At 30.6% G+C, this 26,701-nt stretch overlaps 1 protein-coding gene across 3 annotated transcripts in view; it reads left to right on the top strand.

Annotated features, from left to right (window-relative positions):
- Positions 1–26,701, top strand: part of LOC129915557 (homeobox protein abdominal-A) — a 63,017-nt gene that overhangs the window by 20,861 nt on the left and 15,455 nt on the right. For 2 of the 3 annotated variants that reach the window (XM_055995157.1, XM_055995156.1), the window contains 2 exons: positions 1,374–1,421; positions 26,200–26,313. In XM_055995157.1, coding sequence (XP_055851132.1) covers positions 1,374–1,421; positions 26,200–26,313 — 162 coding nt within the window. The remainder of the gene's footprint in view (positions 1–1,373; positions 1,422–26,199; positions 26,314–26,701) is intronic. The other variant, XM_055995158.1, reaches the window with a different exon arrangement.

Raw genomic sequence — 26,701 nt, 5'->3', positions numbered from 1 at the left:
ATGTGTTTTTAAAAGTCAAAAATTTTGTCTTCCAACACCCTGCAAATATATATGATTTTCTGTTTCAAAAATCTGGATTTAAAACTTCTGTAAAATAATTTTGTAAGTCACACCCGTTCAAATAAATGTTTCCTTCAAAACGTTATATCTTATTTCCTATAACTAGAATACGAAATCGACAAATTTTCATTCCAAAAGTTACAAAATGGCTTCTACAAGTCGCAGGAGCCGACTGATTCGATTTTTAAAGTCACACCCGTTACACTTATGTTAAGAAATCGTGGTATTACAAGATAAAATGTGATTATATCAACTAAGTACGTACCTGCATTAGGTGTTGAAGCGAAAAATTTAGTAAAATATGTCAAAACTAAGCATTAAAATGAAAAACAAAACAAGATAGAAGATTATATGTATGTATTTTAATAATAAATTTTTAGCATAACCACAAAATAGGTATATCAAAATAGAAAATGAAGCACATTTTGAAGAAACATTAATTCAATTCAAACAAATTAATAGACTTCATCATTTCAAATAATAGGTATTGAAACATCTTTTATGTTTCATTAATTCTTTTATAATATATTTTACGATCCCATTAAACAATAAAAATAACAATACTACTTGACTTATAAGTGCGGCTAATTTCCGAAGAAAAAATATAACATCAATTTTATTATTCAATTTTTGTGAATTAAAAATAAAATTAATAGCTTGTATACATATAGAAAGGTATTTAAAAACTCAATTCGATTTGACTACATAGATCAACCAGCACTCGCGCATCAGAACTTTTGTAGCTCTTTCAAAATTGTAGGTATTTCAATAAATTTATATCTCTTTTGAACAAAGGCTATCTCTGCAATGAATTTGTTTACAAATTTAAAAAGAAGAAAATTAGTTCACCGACATAGTTTATTTATTTGAATCATACTATAGGAACTTTTTTCTTTTTAATTACCATTTGATTGGTCAATGATCAATCCGTGAAGGTATTTAAATATGCAACTTTTTTTCATGTAAGAAATCTTATAATGTAAATATTATTTCGTGTGTGCTGCGGCGGTGATTGATAAGATTCTGATTTGTTATACTGTTTTCTGTAAGTTAGCACGTAATTAAAAAAAGTTGAACAAAAAAATAAGCAAACATTTAGAAAAAAAAAAAAAAAACACCTTAGAAAATGTTATGAAATGTTTAACAGATTTTGAGTTAAGGAATTCAAAAGAAAAATAAAAATTTCCTTGAAGTTGGTAAAAATCAAGCTGAACTAAATTACTAGCCCTTTTTTTACTGTCCATATTATGACCTTGAATTTAAGTTTTATTATCTATCTAATATTTTTTTAAAAAATTGTTTGTATTTTCCAGATTGGATGGGTAGCCCTTTCGAACGTGTCGTCTGTGGAGATTTCAATGGTAAGTGATTAACTGACTTGTTTGTTTCTTTATTGTTTCCATCAGTGAAATAATAACAAAAAAAAAAATATGTTTATTTTGTTAATTTCTAAAAATATGTCTTCAAAACAAATATGTTTCTTTTTCAAGGATTTTCGAGTCCTTGAAATCGGTAATTTTTTGTCTAGAATCAACCCTCTCATTTAGAAAGGATGTTCATTTTTTTTTTCTTCAAAAAAATACTCTTTTTTTATGCGCATTCAGACTCGCGTCTTTCTATTTTAAAATTATTACATAGTGTCCTTGAATTTGTATTTAGGTAGTCAAAGAGGTAGGGTATAGAGTTAATGTGAAAGTTTCAATCTTAAATGAAACAAATTAAAACACAAAAAAAAAAACAAAAATCCCTGATGTAGGTAATCATGTACCTGCGTTCATCCAAAAAAAAAAATCGTTGTTTATGAACCATGGTGACATTTTTTTGTATTTTTTTCTGTCTTTCAACAATGAAACCCTCTCTCTTGCATTTAATTTTTATATAAATTTCTTTGATAGAAAAAAAAAAAAAACTAGAAATTCGTTGATACTTTTTAAATAATATATGAAAATTTCTCTTCTTTTAGGTAGACAAGATAGATAGGGTATACAATCCTTTTGAACAATTCCATTTTTTTTTTTCTTTTATTAAGAAATATAACCTACCTGGATGGCAATATGCCTTTTCACACGTTATATTCAATAAATATAGAAAGTAGAAATTTAAAATCTTTGTATTTTTCGAGGATTTTTTTCTTGTCTTGGAATTTTTTTTTTGGAAATTTAGTTTTTTGGTTGGATAAGAACAAAACCAATTGTGTAACTGATACCTTTTAGGGAAGTTTTAAATTTAAGATATCTACAACAATTATTCAAGTCAAACTTAAAGTTGGGAAAAACCATAACTCAGGATTATAGAGGCGGGTACGAAACAAAAAAAAAACTGATATTTTTGAGGTTAGTTATGGTAATTATTAAGACCCCCAACAAGAACAAGAAAAAATAAAATCTTTCTTTCTAATTTTTGTTTTCGTTCATTATGTTTTTGAAGTCTTGTAATTTTTGTTAGGCCTAGTCATCACAATCAAATTTGTGTGGTAATTTAAATGAAAAACTATTCCTTTCTTTTAAAAATATTGTTCTGTCAACTTATCAAGAAGTGAGGCATCAATTTATCAAATGATTTTAGCAATATAATTATATAAGTGGAAGATAAAAATATTTAAATAAATAAAAAGGTAATAGAGTTCCGAGAGAAAAAATTCCGTGAAGCTTTTTCCATCTTTGTAATTAGTATAGTTTTAAACTTTTCAGCATTTCAGCATTGGTTTAAAAAAAAAATACTGATCGGAGCCACAAAAATTAATTTTTTTTCCAACAAAATAACGTTGGTTTACAAAACCTATAATTTTTAGAAAAAAATAAAAATTCATTTTTTTGAAAATTTTGAGCTTAAATAACAAAAAAAAAAATAATTAATAATAATGATAATGTTAAAATTTCATGTTTTAATTTATTATAAAAAACACTAGTTTTAGATTTTTCATTTGCAAAACTTGTACCTACCTAGGTATAATTATTTCTTATAAACGTATTGTAGGTAGGTACTTAGTATTTCTTTAAAAAGCTAAATAATGTTTTACTATACCAATGTTTTCTGAATTAACAAATACAAATACAAAAACAGACTTTAAAGTAAAATTTCTGCAATTTTTTTTTAATTTAGGACTTTTTTTTATTGAATTTTTAAAAGCTAATTTTTTAGCTAGAAAATAGGGGTCAGTAGCAGTCAGTAGTTAACACAAATATTTGTATTGTGAAGACAATGAAGTCAGTTAAATTACTAGAAGCATTTCAAGCTGGCTATATTCATTTACTCGAACAAAGCTTCTGGTATTAAAGTGTTAATAATTTTAATCTATAAAATTAATTTAACGTTTAAAAATGAAAATGAGGTTTCAAAAATATTTTATCGGCGGCTTTAAATCGAATCAAAAGATAGCAAATTGGAGCTCAATTTTGTATGAATGAAGATTCTTTTTGACTAAAAGTTTTTAAAAAACATTGAACTGTAGAAAATGTCTTTCTGATTTATATCTTATAACCATAAACTGTACCTAGAATCAAAATATTTGTAGAGGTACTGGCAAAATTTCAGTTAAAATAGTTCTGTTAGGTTGAAATTCACAAAAATATCTCACTTCTGTAACCTTTTTTAATAGAACTTGTTCAAGTGGATTTTTCTCAACTTCCATAGATTAAGAAAAAACTTACCTACATTTTCCCACTCCGTAACCATTTTTTTTTTATTAACATTATATAGGTAAGCCTACCCACTATTCAAGCATCATGCTAGAAAATACCTACCTACTTAAGTCTTTAACAATTTGTTCCTCTATTTCCTTCTAACATTCAATTATATATTTGCATACCTATACTCTCGTCTTCAACTCATGACAATCTGACAATAAAGTGGTAATTTCACTTTACATTTTATTATCTTTGAGTTGCGATTTTCTTTTTTCATCCTACACACAAAAATGTACTTTAGAGGTACTCCAATATCTCATTCAACACATTTCAATATGCCAATCTAATGCCAATGTCAAAATTCTTCACATAAAAATGTCAAAACATAAATTTATATCACATTTCTTCAGCCATTTCTATTCGTATATCGCTTAGATATATCCACAGGGAACTACCGGAATAAAATGAATTACCCTTACACAAAAAAAAAAAGAGAAGTTGAAGAAAAAAATTAAAGAAAAATGGGAAGAAGAAATCTTTGAGGGTTGATTTTTTGGTTATAGGGTAGTAATGTTGAACGAACATCACACTTTCACTCTATATACATACCTTCAAATGTAAAAAAAAAGTAACATTTTGTAGGTATATTTCTTATATATATGACGATGCGGTGATTTTATTTTTCGATTTTTTTTAAATAAAAAAAGGAAAAATAACCCGGGGGAGTTAGCATGGTTCTTATGTGTATGTGTATTGATACAAATAATAAATTAAACCTACCACTATTGCACACACTTTCTTTTCCACAAGGTAATCGATTTCATTTCACATTTATACAATTTTCTATAAAAAAAAGGTAGAAGACGGGAATAAAAGGGTGAATAAGGAGAATACCTGAATAACCTCCCTCTTATAATTTTTGGAAAACCATTTTCTTCTGACCGTTTTCCTATTAAATTACATTCATATACGTTAGCATCATCGCATCGTTAGAAATATTACAACAGCTAAGAAATCTAAAACGGGATGATACTGGTAAGGGAAAATGGGGGTAAATCGGCATTTTTATCAGGATTTCTATTCTATCGAAACTGTTCTTTTATTCCATTAGATTAGCGAAATTGTAAGCATTTTGATTGTCTGAACTCTAAATGATTATATGAAAAAGTTAGTTTTTGTTAAGTTTTTTTTTCACCAAAGCCTATTAGATTATGCTTAAAAGAATCTTCTTGAAATATTTCCTAAATTAATTTTTCTATTTTCCAAATTCATGTTAAGCATTTTTTTTTTCAATTTGATAACCTATCACAACGCTGTCGTACCTAACTTTTTTTTGACGTGCATAAGGTGTGGCCTTTTACGTTTGCTATACCTACTAGGTACTAGGTATCCTCTCAAATAACATTATGGCGGTTGTGCAGTTGAAAAAAAAATTCATATCGTGATTACATATTTTATGTGACTGCAAAGTGAATTCGCTTACATTTCCTTAATTATTTTTATTGCAACGAAAGATGTACTTATACCTACGTGTTTTAGTTGTTTGGCGACTTCCTGGTTTAATTGGATGTGGTGCTTGATAAAGTAATCAATTGTGTGTCCATAATGTTTGGCGGGCAATTTATTTAAATTGGTATTTAAATTAATTATTTGTGTCTTCATTAAGTTTATGTTTTTATTTAAAGGGTTCAGTATTTAATTTGTACTAAAAGTACTATTTATTCACAATAGACAAATTCTACCAATAAAAATACCAGTACAAATCTAAACGGGGGAACTCAAGTAGCACACTGGTGTATAAATTGGTGTAAATTCATTAATTTTTGTGTAAAATTGAGGAAATTGAAAAAATATGGTGTATTTCTCAAAATTATTGGTATAAAAATTATACCACTGTCTTTTCTGTAAAAAATTTAAACATTTTTTTAAGATTCCGTGCAAAAAATACACCGATATTCAGTTGTTTTTATAATATACCATTAATGGTGCATAAAATTATTCGATTCTGAAATCAACCAAAACGGTATATTTTGTACACTCTCTTTGGTGTAGGAAGTACACCCTGTGGACATAAAATTCACCAGAATGCAAAAGTGGGACACGACATATTTTTCAATGGCCGCCATTTAAAAAAAGAAGACATCGATTAATTATTTTACTATAATAGTATATTTATCGACCTAATTATCCCGCATTCATGGTTTTTTCGATTCGGTATATTATATTATAAAAGAACTCTTCTAAAAAATGAAAAAAAACAAAAAAAATTATAATTTTTGAAAAACTGATCTTTAAAATCGAAAAAAAAAAATCATTAATTCACTGACATTTTTGAAGCGCTCGATTTTTATAGGGGGTAGTATCTGAAATTAGTAGACAGAATGTGTTTCGTTTTTAAATTTGGCAAACAAATTCATATTTAACCATTAGTTTCTTATGGCAATATTATGAAAGTGAATAAACATTCATTTTCATTTATTTCATAAGAAATGGTGTGAATTAGAATTCATCAAACTGTTTGATTGAAAAAATAAACTTTGGCTCAAATTTTAAATCAGAATAATTTAAATGATGTATTTTATCCATAGATTTATTGTGTATTTTTCAATTTCAAAGGGATAATTTTCACCAAAAACCAGATCATTTAATATACCACTAGCGCCATTTATACACCAAAAATCGGTATATTTTTTTAACCACCGGAGTTTATTATATACGAGCAAATGGTGTATTTTTTATACATATTAAAAATGTATATCACGAAAGCGCAAAAAATACACCAATTATTTTGATGTATTTTGGACTTGAGAAGATGGCAAGCTGGACATTTCACCGAAATATTTCTTTAATCTAATTTTACGATAAACGAATAACACTGGTCAACAAAATTAAACTTTTTTTTTGTTACAGAAACCAAGGTATACTTTTCTATAGGATTTTGGTGTGCTGAGCTCGAATCCGAAGTCAAAAAAATTCTATCACATCAAGTTTTTGAGATAATCCCGTTAGAAAATCGAAAATGCCTCTTTTTACCAGTTTTCGAGATTTATTTATTTATCTGACTTAATTCAAGCGAAACAATATATATGAATAACAAATAAAAATAAAAATAATTACAAATTAAAATATAAAAATATAAATACAAATAAAATAAATATATATATATACATTATGTACAGGTCAAAAAACAAAAATTTTAATGACAAACAAAAAAATAATCAAATTAATTAGAGGATTAAGGTAAGGAGACATATAGTTCTTTTCGAAGGGATGATAGGCTCTTATTAAAGTCAAGGATGTTATGTGCACTATTGGCAAGGCGTAGCATTCTAGTGATAGGGTTAAAATGACCATAGTTGGTGCGATGAGTGGGGAGACGAAAAAAAGGGACTGATCTAAGGTTGCGTGGGTTTGTATTAATGGAAAACAACTCAAGGAGTTTTGGGGAATCGATGGTACCGGTAATAATTTGATGGACGAAAAGAATGTCTGCTATCTCACGGCGCCTGGCAAGGGTAGGTAGATCAATTAAAAGAAGACGATTTTCGTAAGGGGGCAAGATAAGAGGGTCTGACCATGGGAAACTGCGTAAAGCAAAACGGAGGAACCTACGCTGCACTGCTTCAATTCTGAGGGATTGGGTTATTTGATAGGGGGACCAGACCTGACTGCCATACTCAAGAATAGGTCGCACGAAAGTGATGTACAAGGTCTTGGTTACATAGGGATTGGAAAATTCTTTTGACCAGCGCTTGATAAAACCAAGGGATGAGTTTGCTTTCGCAATAATTTGATCAATGTGAGCCCGAAAATTGAGCTCTTTGTCACATACAATCCCGAGATCACGAATTGAGGTAACAACGGGAATGATATCATTTCGAAAATGATAAATTCTAGGAGGGGATGGTAGACGTTTGCGAGAAAAAGTCATTGATTGGCATTTGTTCACATTTAGTTCTAAGAAATTATGTTCACACCATATAAGGAAAGAATTTAAGTCTTCTTGAAGAAAAGAAGAATCTAATGAGGAAGAGATTACCTTAATGATCTTTATATCATCTGCATAGATAGTAAGTTCGGAGTTGGTTATAATACTGGTTACATCATTTATGGCTAAAATAAATAAAAGAGGTCCAAGGTGACTGCCCTGAGGAACACCTGACGTGGCAAAGATGGGATTGGACACAGCACATCTGAAAATAACGTTATAAACACGATTCTCCAAGTAGGACTTCACCCAAGTAATAAAAGATGGTGGGAAACCTAAGGCTTTTAATTTTAAATAAATGATTTGATGGCTAATCTTATCAAACGCCTTGCTAAAGTCGGTTGTTATGACATCGACTTCATGACCTTTTTCTAGAGCGCACAGCGTTGTTGAGACGAATTGAGAAAGATTCGTCGTTGTAGATCTTCCTTTTAGGAAACCATGCTGAAGTGGTGAGACGACGGACTTACAATGGAAGTACAGGGCGTCATAAACGAGACTTTCAAAAAGTTTGGGTATAGAGGAGAGCTTGGCTATAGGGCGATAGTTGGAAATTTGATTTTTACTGCCTTTTTTATGGATAGGAAAGATAAACGAGTTTTTCCAAAGGGTGGGGAAGACTGCTTGTGATAGCGAAAGACGGAAGAGGGTGGTAAGGGGTAGGCAGAGTGAATCAACACATTTTTTTAGGAAGATTGCGGGGATACCATCAGGGCCAGGAGAAAAATCATCTTTTAATGAAATTATCTTTTGATTAACAGTCTGAGGACTTATATCAATGGACTGGAGGGAAGTGTTAGAGCAAAGGGACAGAAATCTATGGTAGTCCAAATTAGGATTCATTTGATCGATGCTGTAGGATTCACTAAAAAAATTAGCAAACAAATTGGCGATCACAAGAGGGTCAGAAGATGTTGTGTTGTTACAATTGAATGTGGAGGGAAGGCCATCAGATTTCCGCTTAACATTTATAAATTGGTAAAAACGCTTTGGTTGACAGATGAGGTTGGACTGCATTTCTTCAAGATATTTATGGTATAGTGATTCGCAGAGAATGGAAAAATCAGTAGATGCTTGTTGGTAGTAAGCGTAGTTTACGGGAGACTGGAACTTCATATAATTTTTCCACAGTTTATTTCTAATATTACGAAGAGTTCTTAAGTTTTTTGTATACCAAGGTGGTGATGATACAAAACTTTTTTGAACTGTATATGGAACACATTGGATAATACAATCGAAAATAGAAGTGAGAAAGAGGGAAAGGGCTACATCAATGGGGGTTTGTGAGTTGAGAAAGAGGTTGAAGTTAATTTTGTTTAGGAGCACGTTCAGTTGGTTGAAATCGGCTTTTCGGAAGTTGAAACGAGAGGGATTTTCTGATTCAATGGTCGGGATTATTTGGTCCAGAGAGATGAAGAGAGATAGAGGAGGGTGATAGAGGTCAAGGGTGGACAAGAGGTGAGAGCTTTCGGAGACGATGGAGTTGCAAGGGTCAGAGGAAAAGATAAGATCAAGTTGTCTACCTAAATTATTGGTGACCTTACTTAGTTGGAAAAGGCCGGATTCAAGTAGACGGTCTGAGAATAGAGATTCTTTTTCAGAAGATGCATTGGAAGGAACAAAACAAGATTCGTCCTCAGAAGGGATCCATTGCAAATCAGGCAGATTGAAATCACCGATAATAATAAAGTCGTCACTTGATGTTGCACTTTCAATTATGGAATCAACCGAGTTTACAAATTCTTGATAGACATGAGTGGGTTGTGAAGGGCGAATATAGCAACAAAAAAAATACAAACACCGATTAAAAACAGATACTTTTATGCAGACGAATTCAAAAAAGGGCGATTTAGAGATATCGACTAAGGAGGCGTTTAAGCGGATATGCACTGCGAATAAGACACCACGACCTGAGGGAGCGAAATCTGTAGATTGACCATCAGCACGAAAGACAACAAAATCAGAAGTGAATAACTCATTATCAAGAAAACTGGAAGAAAGATTTGTTTCCGTAAGAGCGAAAATATCATAAGGAAGGTTTTGGGAGTTAAGAAATATACTTGATGTTTTTGTGCGAAGACCTCTTACATTTTGGTAGTATACAGACAAAGTAGAAATTTCAAAAGACACAGACTGTGAAGGTGGATTGCAGTTAAAGACGAGGCTTTTTCTTGTGGGTAACGAAAGGCAAACTTTTTGAACTCAAGTGTGAAGCATATGTTGCGAGGTCCTTAGAAACAGTTGAAGATGAGATATTGAAAGTTTCATGATAGCTAGTATAGATTCTGTTGAGAGTAACAGGATCAGTTGGAAGACCTTCTTTTTTTATTAATACACTTACATTGGTTTTAGTTTTACCATTTATGCAAACAGAGTCAGATTTATTATGTAAGTATGAAAGATAGAGACGTACATTTTCATACAGTCTGGTATCACGCAATCTGGACATTAGGTACCGACCATCGATCGCATCAATTGTTTTTTTGGGGTTAACAAAATTGGAAGCCAATTTGACTTCAGGCGGGAACATTGGATCAAAAATAGGGGTAGATAAAATAGAGTTGGAAGGGTTCGAAACAGGTATAGTAGGTGATGGGATAGAGGACTGAGAGGCAGGATTTAAGGTGTGGGAGTGTATGAAGTTGTTATAATGCCCGCCAGATGAAGTGCTTTTATGTAGGTTTGAACGAAGTGGTTTAGTGGTGCTTTGTGGGACTGATGGATTTTTTCGGAACAGAGCAGTTGATTTTTGGGGAGAGTTATTGGGGTTGGAATTAGGAGGTTCGGCTCTAGAATTGGATACAGTTTTTCTTTCTGATACATTTTTTGGGTGTTTATGATTTTGTTTATTAATCCATTTTGAGATTTTAAATTTGCCTAAGTAAATATATTGAAAAGATGAGCAAAATAACCATTGATAACGGGTAGGAATAAAAATCTTAAAACTAAATTTTTTTAATTTATAACATTCACCAATATTAAGCTTAAAACTACGAAGAAAAAATTTACGGATCCAGGAGACATCAGCATTGATGGGTGTATTCGTTAAGAAAAAAGGCACATAATCATTTTGGGTTTTTAATTTGTTCAGCCTCTTTTCCCATTCGTCGAGAGTCCAAGTTTTCTTAGCTTTTGGTTATTCGTTTTAAATAAATTTGTAACGGTTTCTAATAAGACTAAATCTTGTCTTTCTCAATCCGTTTAAATCTTTTAAATATCTCTTTTCTTCTTTGAGAAATCTGAAATTGAAATCTACGTGTTGGGTATATCTCATGTTTATTTGCTTTTAATAGTGAATCTCGAAATGTTCTTTGCCAATAGGCGTGTTTTTTTGGCAAAGCTATCCGCAGTAGGATTTCCCAAATATCAACATTGACCAAAAATTCATATGCACGCACCAAGAGAAAGGAAAACATTAATTTATACACTTCATCAAATTTCTATCCGCAGCTTTGTTTAGCTTCTATTCCTATCGGCAGCTGCGTGTTGTTTTTGTAATGCATGTAAACGCCAACTGCGGATACGGATAGCAATACCAAAAAAACACAGCTAATTGCTTTCAAATTTTGACACAACGTTTCATTTACATTCCAGTAAGTTCTTATCTTGTTTTTAACAAGAAAAAAATTATATTTTTCTCACTAGTAATTATTTAGAATAACTATCTGACACGGTCACGCTTTGATGTATCTCACCGCGATTCACCACCTTCGAAAATATAAAAACTTTCAAGATTCTAAATGGAACGTTGTGTCAAAATTTGAAAGCGATTGGCAAAGAACTTTTCGAGATTCGCTATTAAAAGTAAATAAACATGAGATATACCAAACACGTTGATTTCAATTTCAGATTTCTCAAAGAAGAAAAGAGATTTTTAAAAGATTTAAACGGATTTAGAAAGACAAGATTTAATTCTATTAGAAACCGTTACAAATTTATTTAAAACAAATAACCAAAAGCTAAGAAATAATCTCGAAAATTGGTAAAAAGCGGCATTTTCGATTTTCTAACAGGATTATCTCAAAAACGTGATGTGATAGAATTGTTCTGACTTCGGATTCGAGCTCAGCACCCAAAAAACCTATAGAAAAGTATATCTTGGTGTCTGTAACAAAAACCTTGTTGGCCAGTGTAATCATTTTAAAGTATTTATTATTTAATCAGCTATCTGGATGGGTCACCATTTTATTAGAATTACATCCAGTTAGTATTTCAGCTTCTATAAAGCCTTATACAAGCTAATTTAAGCTTCTTTTTAGGCTTTATTGAAACTGCAAAGATGGAAATTTTAATTTCGACAAGGAGATGAACTATCATAATGATTTTTTCAACTTTGTTCATATTTGCCAGGCCAAGTTCAGCTATCTCGGAGTAATTATCAACAAATTGCACATTAGCGGAAATTCAATATTATTCGGAAGTAAATGAAACGAAATATTTTCAAAACCCTCAAAGCTCGAATCCCAGTCTTATTAATGTCTAATGACTTCTGTCTATTTTACTGTAAGCTGCAAGTATTTAACCGATTGTGTGTATTTATCTCACGAATTATTTAACTCTTTTCCTTGGCTTATAGAAAATTTGTTCAAAGCATTTTTCATAAATCAAATTAGCTGATAAATCATCAAAGTTACAAACTTCCTTTGCTTTTCCAAAGCCCTTACACTGTTAAATTCCGCCTAATAACACTCCTTTAAACACATTCCTGCATACAATTACAACAAGATTAAAAATAACAAGACAAACAAAAACAAAACACCTCCTTATCGCGTTTTAAATCAATAAAAAAGGAAAATAACTCAAAAGCTTATTTCTAAACAAAAGTCCAAAACAAAAACAATAAAAACAAAAAATGCAGGGTGTCTTTTTTATAATCACTTACAAACAACAATAACAACAACAAATGTAACTCGCCCCTCTTTAAAATAACCTAGACAAGACAACACAATGGGCTTCGTTACGTTTTGTAATAGTTTTTAGGTGGGCTTCTTCTCTACTACACTATCTCTAAATTTACATCTACACATTCATACATCTCTCTATACACTCATACTCGTCGTAACGGCTATAAAATATAAATGAGATCATTTTTCGTGTGACCGCATGAGTCGTAAAATTTGTTTTTACGATCGTTTTATGATCTATTTACGATTACGTTGCTTTTGTTGTCTTAAAACAACATTATTTGTTGATTGTTTTTCTTTTTTTTTTTTGCTTTTCTTCATACATTTTTTTTTTTTGTTTTGGTTTTAATTTTGCTTTTTTGATTTTGCATTATTATTAATTTTGATGTATGGACGAGTGTATTGTATAGTGGGTGCCGATTGCTGCTGTCTTCTATTGTACCATTTAATTCGATTGAATTTATTTTCAAATGCAGATTGCTCTATTGGTGATGTCTTACCTATTTGTGTTTTATATCAGCACAGCAACTGGTTGTTAAACAAATAAAAATGCTTTTAATTTTTCCAACTAAGATTGATTGTTTATAATGTTTGTCTGATTTTAGTTATGACTTTTTTTTCCTACTTATACATGCAGAATGAAAAGATAGATATTTTGCAAATAGTATACAGTTATACTAATATATCTGAAGTGATTCTATTTCCAGTTTTATAACAGGGCCGCATTTTTTTGCGAGGCACATTAAGGCCCCCAAGAGGTTTATAGGTACCTACCAAAGAAAAATATTTTTCTAAATGAGGTAACCAATTTTTTTTGTAAAGTTCCACTTTTTTTCACAATTTCAATCACTTTTATTTGAGACTTTTTACAGTGAGGCAGAGAAATACGACGGCACAGATGGGGGTATTTGACCCAAAAAGTTGGTATTATTAAATGAAAAAGGTTCTTAAAAAGTGCAATGAATTTTTACAATTTGTATTAACCAATAAGATATTTCAACATAAAAAAGATACACATACGCCACAGTGACCCAAAAGCAAACAAAATAATCAAAACAAATTTAAAGCTGACTAAACAATATCACCAGTTCACATTTGCTGACCATTCAATAAATGTCAAAATTTAACATATTTCGGAGCCAATAAGTATTGCAAGCGAAAATGGGTAATGTATTTTTTACCCACTAACCTGGAGAACAAATCATAAAACAAAATGGCGGAACTTTTTATTCCCTTGTTTGATAGAAAAAAATACTGCAAAAATTATGTTTTACTAAGTTTCTAGATAGGTACCATCAAGGGCTACTATATTACTTTTTTGTTAATGCTTCTATTTCAGCTTTAGTATAAAAAAAAAACATTTTGAACTTACCTTAAATAAAATCAAAATTAAAAAAGAAAATTGCTAAATTGAAAAAATGTGCTTTAAATAAAGTTAATACCTTTATATCTAAAGACAGAAAAAAACTTTTCAAAATAAAAAAAAAAAAAGGAATTTTAAAAACACCTTTTAACAAAGTCACCAAAAAAATCGATCCTACAAGCACTAACTTTTGACTTAGAATAAAAGTAACGAGTCAACATAGCGTGGTAAATATGGTTGTCACATGATTCAGTGACAGTTAAATTTTCATGTTATGCTTCATTTTTTTTATTTTAGACTTTTGATCAGCTTTTTTTTGTATTGATAGCTACCCTTTAGTGCAGCGATTTAACCAAGTATGTAACTGAAATAAAGAGCCAATCCGCTAAAAATTGTGAATAAAAAAAAAATCAGGGACCCATTCTAGAGCTGCGAAAGAATTCAGTTTTTCTAAAGTTCCTACAATAATTCATGTTTTTATACAATAATTTCTAAATCATTTTTAAAAACTAATTTTAATCTCAATTTTAGGGATGTTTTGAAGTAGAAGATTTGAAAATTTAGTGAAAACTCCTATGTAGAAGTGGCAACAACCTTAATATCCGTATAAACTTAAGTGGTGGTTAGTAGGTAAATTAAACTGACCATTAGCTTATGATTTTTTTCGTAACTTCGAGAGTTTCACACAGTTTATGCTTTACAACTCTGAGCAGACTTTTATCGTCCTAAGAAACCTTTCTTCAGTTCAAAAATAATTCAGAAGAAAAAAAAAAATTGTTTACCTAATGTTAAAAGCTGGAAAATTCTTTCCTAAATTAAAGCTTGGCTAAATTTTGGAGAGACATTTTTCTTGGAATCAAAATTTAACAAACGTTCCAATTTCAAAATATTTCGGTTTAACCTTCGAACCTTAGCAATGGACTATCAAATAAAAAGTCATGACACATATCTACTCAAAATACTCTAGCAGCTGAAAAACGAACAACTATATGTGAAATTAACAGTTTTAACACTACAATAATCTTAACCCTCTGTAGGCACACCTCTTTTTTGCGAATTTGGTGTATACTTTTTCATGGCGCTAGAACTTTTTTCGGTCCCACTATTTTATATAGAATCATATATGAAATTGATGTAGAATTTTCCAAGGAATTCGAATACTGTACTCACAATTCCAAAAATTTGTATTTTCACCCTTATAAAGACACTTTTCTGTGACCACTTTTCATTTTTGTCCTGCCAAATTCGCACCCGTGTGCCGACAGAGGGTTAATTTTAGTTGTATCTGAAATACTTAAGTGTAATAATTTCCCGAAGAGGGACTAGCACAAAAAGTAGTTGGCTATTCTCCAATTAAACCCCAAAGCTTGGCGAAAAATAATTTGGATTCTCAAGTGTTTCATCCTGGCCACTATTTCAAGGCTCCAAAAAATTAAGTAAGATTTTTGCTTTTCAACCAGGCATTTTTTATTTTTTTTGTAGTAAAATTTAAATTTTTAATGAAAAATTGCACTAAAAATCTCAAGGAAAAATGACCATGTTCTACCATATAAATGAGCCCTAAGGCTCTTTACAACACAAATACGTCCGAGTTCCTATAAGCACCTACACAACATGTCGTTTTTAGATTGCTTGTATGAAATCAAAACGGCATCATTATTATTATGCACATGACTTGCCATCTGTAGTTTAATTGTTGAACTACATCAATTTTTTTCTTCTTAATGTTTTGTTTCTTTATTTTGTTGATGCAATTTAAATGATGCCATTTGAGGGTACAGTCAGTGTAACAAACTTTTTGGTTTATTTTCATACATTTTCTGTTGTTTACCCTTTTTGACATGGTTAATCGTTTTGTGTGTGCGGTGAACGAGTAACGAGCTACGAGCTACTTTATACAGTGAACTCAAAAGAATTGAAATAATTTCCTCCGACCGATGGACCCCTTTTTTTTTTATAGATTTTTATCTTCGCTTATGAGCGGTGGAAGAAAAAAAAAAAGGGTTTTCATATCGTGTACTTTGCGACATGCCTTTTTTATCGCCTTCTGCTGGAACGTGCTGCGGGGGAAATAGAAAACCCGCGAGAATTTCGCGCTCAAATTACATTCAAACGAACGTGTCTATAGAAAGAAATTTTGATATCTCGAAATGTAATAATAGAGAATATCATTCGGTAGAGAAATGCTAGGAATAGGAAGGACCTTGTTTCACTGATACCTTCATATCTGGGCCTGAGAAAGATAAAAGAATATTAAAAGTTCTTTTAAAAAACGAACTTTAAACTCAAAGACTGATCTATCATTTCTTAACTAACGAAAACTGGAATCAACTTGTTAAAAGAGTGATGCCACTATCTCTTGATGATGTCAACCTTGTTTTGATTTACTTCATTTACCTATTTAATTGAGGGAAATTATATTAATAAATAAATATTGTCATTTTGCATTATTTATATGAGTTCAATTTAAAAGGTTATCAATTAGGGTAATCGCTCCAAGCCTTAATTCGCCATAACCACATTTAAAAGTTCAATGGCCCACCCATATACTCTGAATGCATCACGAACGTCCAATACTTCATAAAAAATATTGCATGCATCTTTAATTTTTAACCGACTTTTAAAGTGCTTATTTAATGTTCACATTAAAATTGCATTAATTGCATGTGATTTTAAAATTTAATCATGATGCAAAATCACAGTAGCAAACAACTATTATGCATTTATATTTTTCCAGTTCACATAATCATACAATGTAGTAGATTTAAGTGATTTTTTTTATATGTTCAGTCATAATGGTATTAAAATTACTTTAAGACATGCAATATGTTTGCATATATTAAAAAAAAAAAAAATAAAAGAACAATTACTTAAGTAAGTAAATCATTTTAGTGATTTAACCGCACACCGCACAAAGAGAATAACAGCGCGTTTTCCGCTCGTGAAACTAACTGCGGTAAGCGACAATAATCCAATCAAAGTTATGTTTATTTGTTGGGTTTTTTGTTGGTTTTTTTTTTTTTTGTATTTCTTCAGATTTAATCCTTTTAGGTTAAATTTCTGTAAAAGGGTTGTTTACTGGACAAAGGGATGTGTATAAACTACCCCAAATTTTCAAAAAAAAAAAAAGGGATGGTAAAATTCATTTTTAGCCATTTGAACCCTTCATGTTTATGTTAATGGCGGGTAGGATTACCGTGATGCAACGCGAGATATCTAAGCTATTTATCTATATAGCGGTCGGTATCGTCTATAAAGGTATAACAACCCCCAAATATATCTCTACCTACACAAACACTTCATTGAATCAACATTAAAATGTATGTTATTGCGAAAGAAGCCGTCTTTATTCTATATCCCTAACTTGGTTGATTGTAAACGTTTTCATGACCAACGATATACAATATAAAAGGGTGAATCAAACATATAGAAGTAAAAATAACAACAACAACAACAAAAAACACAAAATCGGAAATTAAAATCTGTCTTATGGTCATAAATAACTTTTTAATACCATACAAAGAGGTGGATGTGTGGTGTACTAAAATACTATCTCGGGGCACAGTCTTTTCTGTTTGCGCGTGGACCGAAAAAACTATACTTTCTTTGATGAAGAAACAATTTACATGGGCATTTGTGACATTGATTATTATTTTCAATCGAATTTGAGCTCAAAATGAAGAAAATCGATACCTACAATTTCTTCTGTTTTTCTGTTTTTTCAAAGAATGTGCCGCTTTTTTTGTTGGATGAAGTCTTATCATTTAATGGGTTTTTGAGATTAAAGTGCATTACATAAATAACACTTCAAATTAAATTTTTTTGATTCTATTTCAATATCTCTGTTAAAGGGTTCCTTTACAAGTTTTCAATACAATGTAAAAGAAATTATGTGGGAATACTATGTTGAACGTAAGAGGGCATGATTTGATACTCGATGAGATCATACAAACGAAAGTCAAAGGTTAAGCAATACAATAATATTCAAGTACCTAGGTACTGTATTTCTGATAGTAGAGATTAGGTCCTAGACATCTATACCCTAACAGAAAAAACGAAGCCATTCTGCATCGATACTTCTTTCAAAATGACACTTTCGGAAATGGCAATTGGAAAAATGGATAGTTGTCACATGATGAAATTTTAAACAAGAATATGGATTAGTCTCAAAACAAACAGGATGTTCTCACTTATCTACTTAATGTTCAACTTTTGAAAAGTAAAATATTTTATCACTTCAGAATGTTTCAGATGAAGAATAATATAGCAATATACCTTTTTTCAGCAAAAATAACCAAAACCATCAGCGACAGAACTTATCAGAAACTTCTTTAAGCAAAAGACTTCACAGAATTACTTCTAGAATGGCTTTAATATGATTCGTCACATAAAAACTCTGAGTTTTGACAACTTTTCGATTCTTTTAAGAGTAGGTAGGTATACCAGATGTCACCGCATAATTCTTCTAGACAATATTTGAACAATTTCTGTGACTAACAAAACCGTATTTCGAAAAATTTGAGCTTCAGTTTACCTTCTGATAAAAACTATTGCTGTTGTTTAGTCTATGTAACTTTTTACTGTAATTATACCTTAGCAGTTTCTTTGACTTTTTGAATAGAGTATGGAATCGGTGCAAAACAAAGTTGATCTTCATTTACTAATTCGCCTGGAAATCGTTGGAACACATTATTGCAGGTAACTGTTTAAGGAGTGCGACTCCTCTTGGTTATCGGTTTCCTAACTACGTACTTATACCTAAAGTACGTAGTTCTTTCAGAATTTTAGTTTGAAGCTTGTTGGATACAAGTTACGACTTCTTCCGCAAACACCAGATTTGTAGATGAACTGCTTTTAGATGTAGTTGGCAAAAACTTCTGTGCATTTGAATGATGAAACTCCTCAATAACTTCTGTATTTGTTCCTATACTTAAACTTTATTCCACTTCTACCAAATTGATACAAAAATTGAAAAGGAATAGGAACTTTACTTATCATTATTTATATTGTATTTGTGTGAAAAGTTATAGTGAATCATCAACGCCTAAATAAATTTCTAATTTTCACATTGAAAATAAATTAATTTTATAGGAAAATATCGTACAAGTGTGAAATTGGTTTTCAATTTTTCATTACCTACCTAAAAAAAATAAAAAAATCAGCAACATCTTTTCTAACACCCCCTGAAGCCATCTGTTCGCAAAAACAAAAAATGGAAAAAAGCCTCACTGAACCAAAAAAAAAAAAAAAAAAACAGAAATAATGTCAATGATCTATAGATCCACCCTGATATCTTACAAAAAAAAAAAATCCCTTAAAAAAAAAGACAACAACAATAACAAGAAATCAAGAATGTATAGCTTTAGATATAGCTATCTTTTGTTTTTATACACCTTTGACTTTAGATACATTCTAAAAGATAAACCTATACATTTCTATAAATTTTCATTATAAAAAAAAACAAGATATGGCATTTAGAAAATTACACCCAAGAGTAACATTTTGCACGCGAGAATTATTTAACAACAATTCATTGAATCGAAAAATTCGTATCCTTTATCTTTGATTAGAATGAATTTCTCCCAGGAGATATTAGGTATATCCTCTCTCTCTCTTGTTGGTTGGTGAGATGATTTTGTGTGTGGTATGCTGGCAATAAGGGAGGTTAGTTGGGTCGCATACTTTTTACCAGATACTAGAAATAACTAAGAAGAAAAAAATGAACAAAAAGAAAGGTTTTTATAGATATTTTCAGTTTCAAAAGAAGAAAAGTCAAAATGCCAAGGGTTGTCTATGTGTATGCAAAATTACACAAACACACACTAACAATTATATCTACCTACAACAACAAAAACAAACAAAAAAAAAATAAGGGCGTGCGCGAGGAGGATCATGGGCAATTAGCATTTCTTCCTGCATTTAATGGCAGTTGGCAGCATACCACCCTTGTTCTATTTCATGGCGATTATAGCATAAACAGATATACTCCTTCTCCTTATACAAACCCACTCCATTCCATATTCACAGCCCAAAAAAAAAAAATTTCTATCGCCAAAAACAAAAGAGGGTAGAAATCTATAGGTGGTATAGCTTGTAGTAGGTAACAACGAGGACTTGTACAAATTTCATACAGAACCATGCCAAATGCAATATATTACCTTGATAAGGGGTCTGATTAAATTTAAATAAATTTAATAAACATAAATTGTATAAGCGGCAGCAGCTACCAAAACCAACCACCCCCTCGTAGAATTCTGCCTGCCGCGTTGTTGTCTACATCGCAAGCTTTATCTTTCTCGTTTTTGGCCATTAGACGACTAAAACAAAAAAACAGAAGAACAAAAAAAAAAAAAATCTTATAGAGAAAACATTTGCCTTCCATGCGGCAAAGTAGATTAAAGGATCTCTGGTATATAACCCAGAGGGGGTGAGTTCTGTCGAATGGGGTGGTTCGCAGCTGCTGTTACTTTTGTTTTCCAACAAAACACACAGTTCACCCTCAATTTCCATTGTCTATATTGGGCTTTTAATCTTGTGGGTGGTTTATGTGTCTTTTGGAGCTTGACAAACGCTCGAAAGAAATAGAGGTTACCAATAGATAGAGTGAATAGGAAGTCTGTTGGAAGAAAGGACCAACAAAAACCAACCCTGAAACAAAAAAACAAAAAACCAAAATTACAAACGAATAAAAGAAAGTTTAACAAGTAGGTAGGAAGGTATCTATACCTAACCAAGGCAAACAAGGACCCATAGGCCAGCTAAGAGCAAGCAGCAATGGCAGCTCGCATAACGCTTTGTATAACGTGGAGTGAAAGTGCAATAAATTTAGCACAGAACTTTGACATTGTTGTGGTGGGGGAATAAAGGAAGTCTTTTTGTTAGCGACGTTTGTCAGAAACAGCCAACGAATTTAATGATATTACTTTCATTTGCAATCTAAGAGATTAGTTGTTTCGATTTTTCACGCTGCCAAAAGGACTATTTATAATTTCTAAATGGGAAACATAAATTTAGCGCCTAATTTTATGCGGTCGATGGTGTCAGAAGGATATTAAAATAATAACAATCTTTTCAAAAAAGTTTGGAAAAAAAAAATCGATCATCCCTGACACTCAACTTTATAAAATAAAGTTTTTTTTGTTTCATTTTTATTTCTTTTCAAAAATGTTTTCCCTTCCAGAGAAAAAGTATTGAGCAAATAATAATAATAGTAGAATCGAGTTATGCTCGTAAAAACACTAAATTTTTAGGAAGGACAATGGAAAGAGTTCTTCGTTTTTGTCCTTAGTTTTTTTTTTCTTCTCCTTTTTTTTTGGTATATAGAAGAATGCGTATTAAAATAGAACAATTGAAATTGAGAAAGAAAGAATCAATGGTCCGACTCCGGTTATAGTTATAGTCAAAGGAGAAGTATAGAATCAACTGGACCATGTTAGATTTTTGGACGACACAAAGTAGCACAATGTTCGTCCTTTTTGGTGTGAAGGTTTTCTTTTTTTTTCCATCTTTTAAACATATACTATACACATACATTCCTGGGTAATGTAGCTTATATTTATTTTTTTTGTTGAGAGGAAAAAAAAGGGAGATATTAGCTTTTGATTCTTCTGCTGCATTGAGAGCTAAAAGTTCGCATATTTTGAAAGAGGGCAGATGTCTGGAATGGCGCCAATTTTATGGACCAAAACAATTGTAAAGGAATCCAATTTGTTTTTAAATTATTTTCTTACATTTTATGTGAAGATTTTCTGATGTGGGGTATATGGGGAATAATATGTGATTGGCAGGTAATTTGAAATTATTTTCAAAATATTACAATGGAATTGGGTACATCCTTGTCAAGTAGCGAAATTTCCATTGAGGTAAAAAATCAAATTGAAATTTTAATGCTTTAAGCTCAAGATATATGACTATGGAGTAAAATTGATAACATATCAATATTTTTAAAAGCATTTAGGTTGGTGGGCTCACAAGGGAAGTTTTTCTTTTGATTTTTAGCTACTTGTTTAAGCTACCAAATTATCCTGTTCCGTCACATTTGTATTTTTTTTTATTCGTGAAATGATTTAAAAAAACACGCAGATTCGAAATTTTTTCTAAGATAAGTCGTTTTTTGTTTGGGAGCGATCTGCATATAAGTTAGAAATCGTGAAATCAAAATAATCCGACATGGCCTTTGTTTCTCTTGAGCTGCAGCCTAATCTGCTGAAATGATAACCTTAATTAAAGTTTTTAGCAAAAAAGTACATTTATATCACTTCAAACATTTACTGCACCAAGGACATTTTGACGTTTCTATTCAAATTTGTAAAAAGATTTCAAAACATAAAAACAAAAAATGAAAAATTGAAAAGGGCTGAATTAATGGCCTGAATAAAGGGTATTGAGTTACTTTACTAGCGTGACAAACAAATTTTTGAAAGATTCAAACCGTCCACTATTAGTTGTTGCGTGATATCTTATATTTATATTGAACTTGATTTGCTTACCAACAATTTTTCTAAATTACTCTTTTGGAAACGCTCTTTTTACTTTTTACTTAACAACAACAAGGTTCTTGTTCGTAACGCAAAAAAAAAGAATTAAGTTTTCTTAAATTCAGATAAAAGTTCTTCTTATGGAATGAAGACGTGTATTTTCTGAGCCTTTTACTTGAATTAAAATCTTACATTATTTAAATTTTTAATATAAATGTTAAATGTTTTGTGGTATCACAATGGACCAATTATGGTCTAAGTGTACCAGCTCTCCTGCTGATAGCCACGTTAACCTAACCTAATTTAAATGTTTAGTTTTTTTTTTAATTTGTAGAAAAAAAAATTAATTTGTTTACCTATTTTACCAAAAAGAAAATTATAGGTATTAACCCAAAAATTAATTTTTTTGATAAAATTTTAAAGCAACAAATTTACAATTATTTCACAAAATTTTGAAAATGTCACCTATAATGCCAAAAAAAGACAGATTTTTCACCAGTGACAATGAAAATGGAATGTGCATTTCACTGGAATTCTGGCTATTTTAGTTAACTGCTTTATTTTCCCTGTATCAAATTGTTGAAGGTTTTTGGAAAACGATTTTTGTGTTATGTAGCTTTTGAATAGTTTGAAAACATCAGTTACATAAATTTTAAATTAGCAAATCCAGTATTTTCAAAAACTTGTAAGAACATTTTAACTTTATCCTAGAATTTGAATTCCAAAGAAGGACAAAATTAAATTTTAACAAAAATTTATTTCATAAATCTCAACCATTCATATGATCACATACTTCTCACAAAACAAAAAATGAACCTCAACTAATTTATTCCATATAAACTTCAAACAAACATTAATCTCGATTTGAATGTCCCATAATAATGCCATAATATCTAGATATATCTTTATACATTTTGTTGTATTTTCTTTGTTATCTTTGTCATCTAATCACCACGTTTATCTTTCTCAACCCACACAAACATTCACACACACACAGAAAATGAAAAAAAAAAAACTTAACTAAAACAATCCAACGAATGTGAAGACATATCATAAATCTAACAAAATTTATTCCGAATAATAAATTGAATTTATTTTAATTGGTTAAAACGAAAAACTTTTCGGCAAACAAAAATTTTTATCATCCATAGGATAGTATCTTAGAAGACTTTTTTTTTTTAATAAAAAAGCACGATTTTTTGTTTTTGTTTGTTTCCCTTTTTGTTCTTTTTTTGGTATAATTCTTTTGTTTTAACTTTAAATTAACGTTTACATTTGACAGCCCTATCGTCTATGGTATAGAGGATATTATATAGACTTTGTGCAAACTTAATTATGAATTCTAAAAGTGTATATGCAACCGCAGCAGGGACAACCAACGACATATAGCGAAAAAGTCTCTTCCAATGAAACGTCAACAGAATATTAAAAAAAAAAAAAACTAATAATAAAGAAAAAAAAAAAACTTTTCTACACGATGCAAGAAACGGATGTGTTTTGTAGTCAGAACATCATCGTTCTCACTATCAAACTAGAATCGCATGTTGGGTGCTCATTCAGGGACGGAGTTGGTTTTATCGAACTAGGCCCATAGCTGTATTTTCAAATTGAAAGATGGCCCAAATCCACTGTGCACTTAAACTTCATGGGTCAAAAATTAACAAATAATTCTTGTCTTTTAGCCAAATAAGGTGAATCAGAAATTAACAATATTGATAAGTAGACCTCCAGGTTTTCACTTAGCTTCTGAGCAATCCATTTGTGTGCTGTTGATTAAGATTGTGTCTTTTTTTATATCTTAACGAAGTTTTTAACCTTCTTTTTCTCCCCTAGGCCCTGAAATAAAAAAAAAACCATGTGTACAATTCACACTTGGTAGAAGTGAAACCTTAAAAAATAACTTTTCTTGAAAAAAAAAATCGAAAAAATCGAACTTTTTTTCTTCCATCAATTTTAAATCCATTTTTTTAAATGACAACCTATAATAAATTTTATATCATCTGAAACCTTATTATTTCACCTTTTATATGACGCTAGAATCATATTTCTACCATGCCTACAAAAAAATTAAGAACTTTTTAAAGCCAACTATGTGGAAATTTCAGACTGAGATTGCGGTACTTCCTAGTTCCTACACTGGTGGCTGGCAACAGATCCCCACAGGTGTTTTAAGGTATATTTCAAGTTTTTCAATTTAAGATTGTGTAACTTGTAGAATACGTAGAAGTTTCCACTGCAAAAAAAAGTGTTCACCTGAAACTAATTGAATATCAAATCCAGCCATGTAGGATAGATTTCTGGATAAAGCTTATATGGTGGTCTATGGTGCATTTGGTTGTTCATTTCTGCTATATTTCGTGTACGATTTTATATCTGATGGATATTTTGTGAATTCTTTGCACACATAGAGCATATAGCTAAGCTATATCTACGAGTCTGCTTTGAGGTACACATTACACAAGGCCAGATCCACAGCACAGATAGAAAGAGAAAAAGAAGAGAGATGGTTTTTGTATGTTTTCTAATTTGCGATATCAGCAGAAAATCCTTGTATGTTTTTTTTATATTTTTTCTTTTTTCATCGTTTGAACTCGAAGTGAAAGACAAAGCTCCAAATAAACAAACTCAACCTATAGAATAGATCTACGAGAATGCTTGGGTTGTTCACGTAGAGACTTCCAACAAAAATGCAAGACATTTCACTGAAAAGTCCTTCGTGATGGAAATTCCCACTATCCATGTTCCATGCTTGGAATACCTACATAGCTTTCTCATGTATCTGTACGATAGAGACTGTTTGTATGTATATAGTTGCCGTCGTCTTTATGTCGTTTTGTGTCTTTGTCAGGATATTATTCTGGATAGTTTGAAGGTATTTTTTTTTTTTTGCAGAAAAAATAAGAACAATTCACGTAAAATGGTTCGTTCGCTTTCGTCTAATGGATTTAATGGTGTTTTATGGTGGCGTTTGTACTTTTTCGTATATGGTATATAAGCCCTTTAATGTTAAGGGATATTTTGTATGGGTTAAGGGGCAAACACTGACTTTTTCGTCTGGATTTTCATCAGGATGTTCTAAGAACATTATTTGAATCTCTATGTGTACTTTTTTTTATACATGTGTACGACATATAAATGAACTTATAGCCTTGAAGGTTTTCGTCTTTAGCTTATATCTATCTATTTTATATGCAGACTAATTTCATGTCATTAATTTAGAAAGAAGTTCGTGAGTTGATTTTCATTCACATTTAGGTAGGTACACAAATTTTTAAGGTTGGAGATATTTTCTAGAGAGATTATAAATAACAAAAAGTGATTTTACCTTTGATTCTAATCAGAAATTACTCAACTTTTTATTAAAAAAAAAACTCCAATGCAAGAAAAGTAAGCTATTTCCAATTTCGTTGATATTTTTAAAAAAACCAAACTTAAATTAGGTATGTTTAAGAAAAGTGGGTGAATTTTTGTATAACACTTTCTAAACTTCCTCTCACGGGAAAACTATACGTTTTTAAGATTCATAGAATCTAACTTCTGAAGTTTACAAATTAATCTTTAAAGTTCTCTTAGGTATATGTTAATTGGTTAGGTTTTCCATTTAATTTTTTGTAATTTTTATTTTCATTTTGTAAAATGTTTAAACCTATATGTTTTTTTTTTTTTTTGTTTATTTTATAAATATTTTAATTTTATTATAATTAATTTTTTGTAATTATTTATAACGAACCTAACTGCAGATTTTTGTTTGTTTGTTTGTTTCTCATTTCACGCATTAAAGGTTCGTCAATTAGATTATCAGAGATTCAGGCATTGCAAGAAAAATACGAAAAGGAGGACATTGAGCGACATGCTTTTATGGGCTACAATCATGACCACATATTTTATTCATCAGGTTTGTGTCCATCCATATAGAGAAAAAAAAAAAACAATGATTCCTTAAAAAAAAAATCCTCCCAAATTGGAATATCTATATATTTTCCTTTCAAATATTGTCCCCTTAATTTGGTTTCTCTTAAAAAAATCGTGGAACTCACAAATTTTACAAAAACAAAATTAAAAAGATGAAACCATTTTAAATGTCATCCATATATATTAATTTATTCTAAAAATGTAAAATTATTTGATATTCTTGTATCCCACTGTCTTTTTGACACCTTTAAAAAAGTGGAAAATGAAAATTAAGCACGTTCAACAATTTTACATAATCATTTTTAACTGACAATGGCAGTTTTTGATAGTTATTTCAGTTATGTCGAAGTGAGATTATTTAATTAAACACT

Source organism: Episyrphus balteatus, chromosome 3 (genome assembly GCF_945859705.1).
Source record: "Episyrphus balteatus chromosome 3, idEpiBalt1.1, whole genome shotgun sequence".
NCBI classification, from domain to species: domain Eukaryota; kingdom Metazoa; phylum Arthropoda; class Insecta; order Diptera; family Syrphidae; genus Episyrphus; species Episyrphus balteatus.
This window is presented reverse-complemented; position numbering and strand designations above follow the sequence as displayed.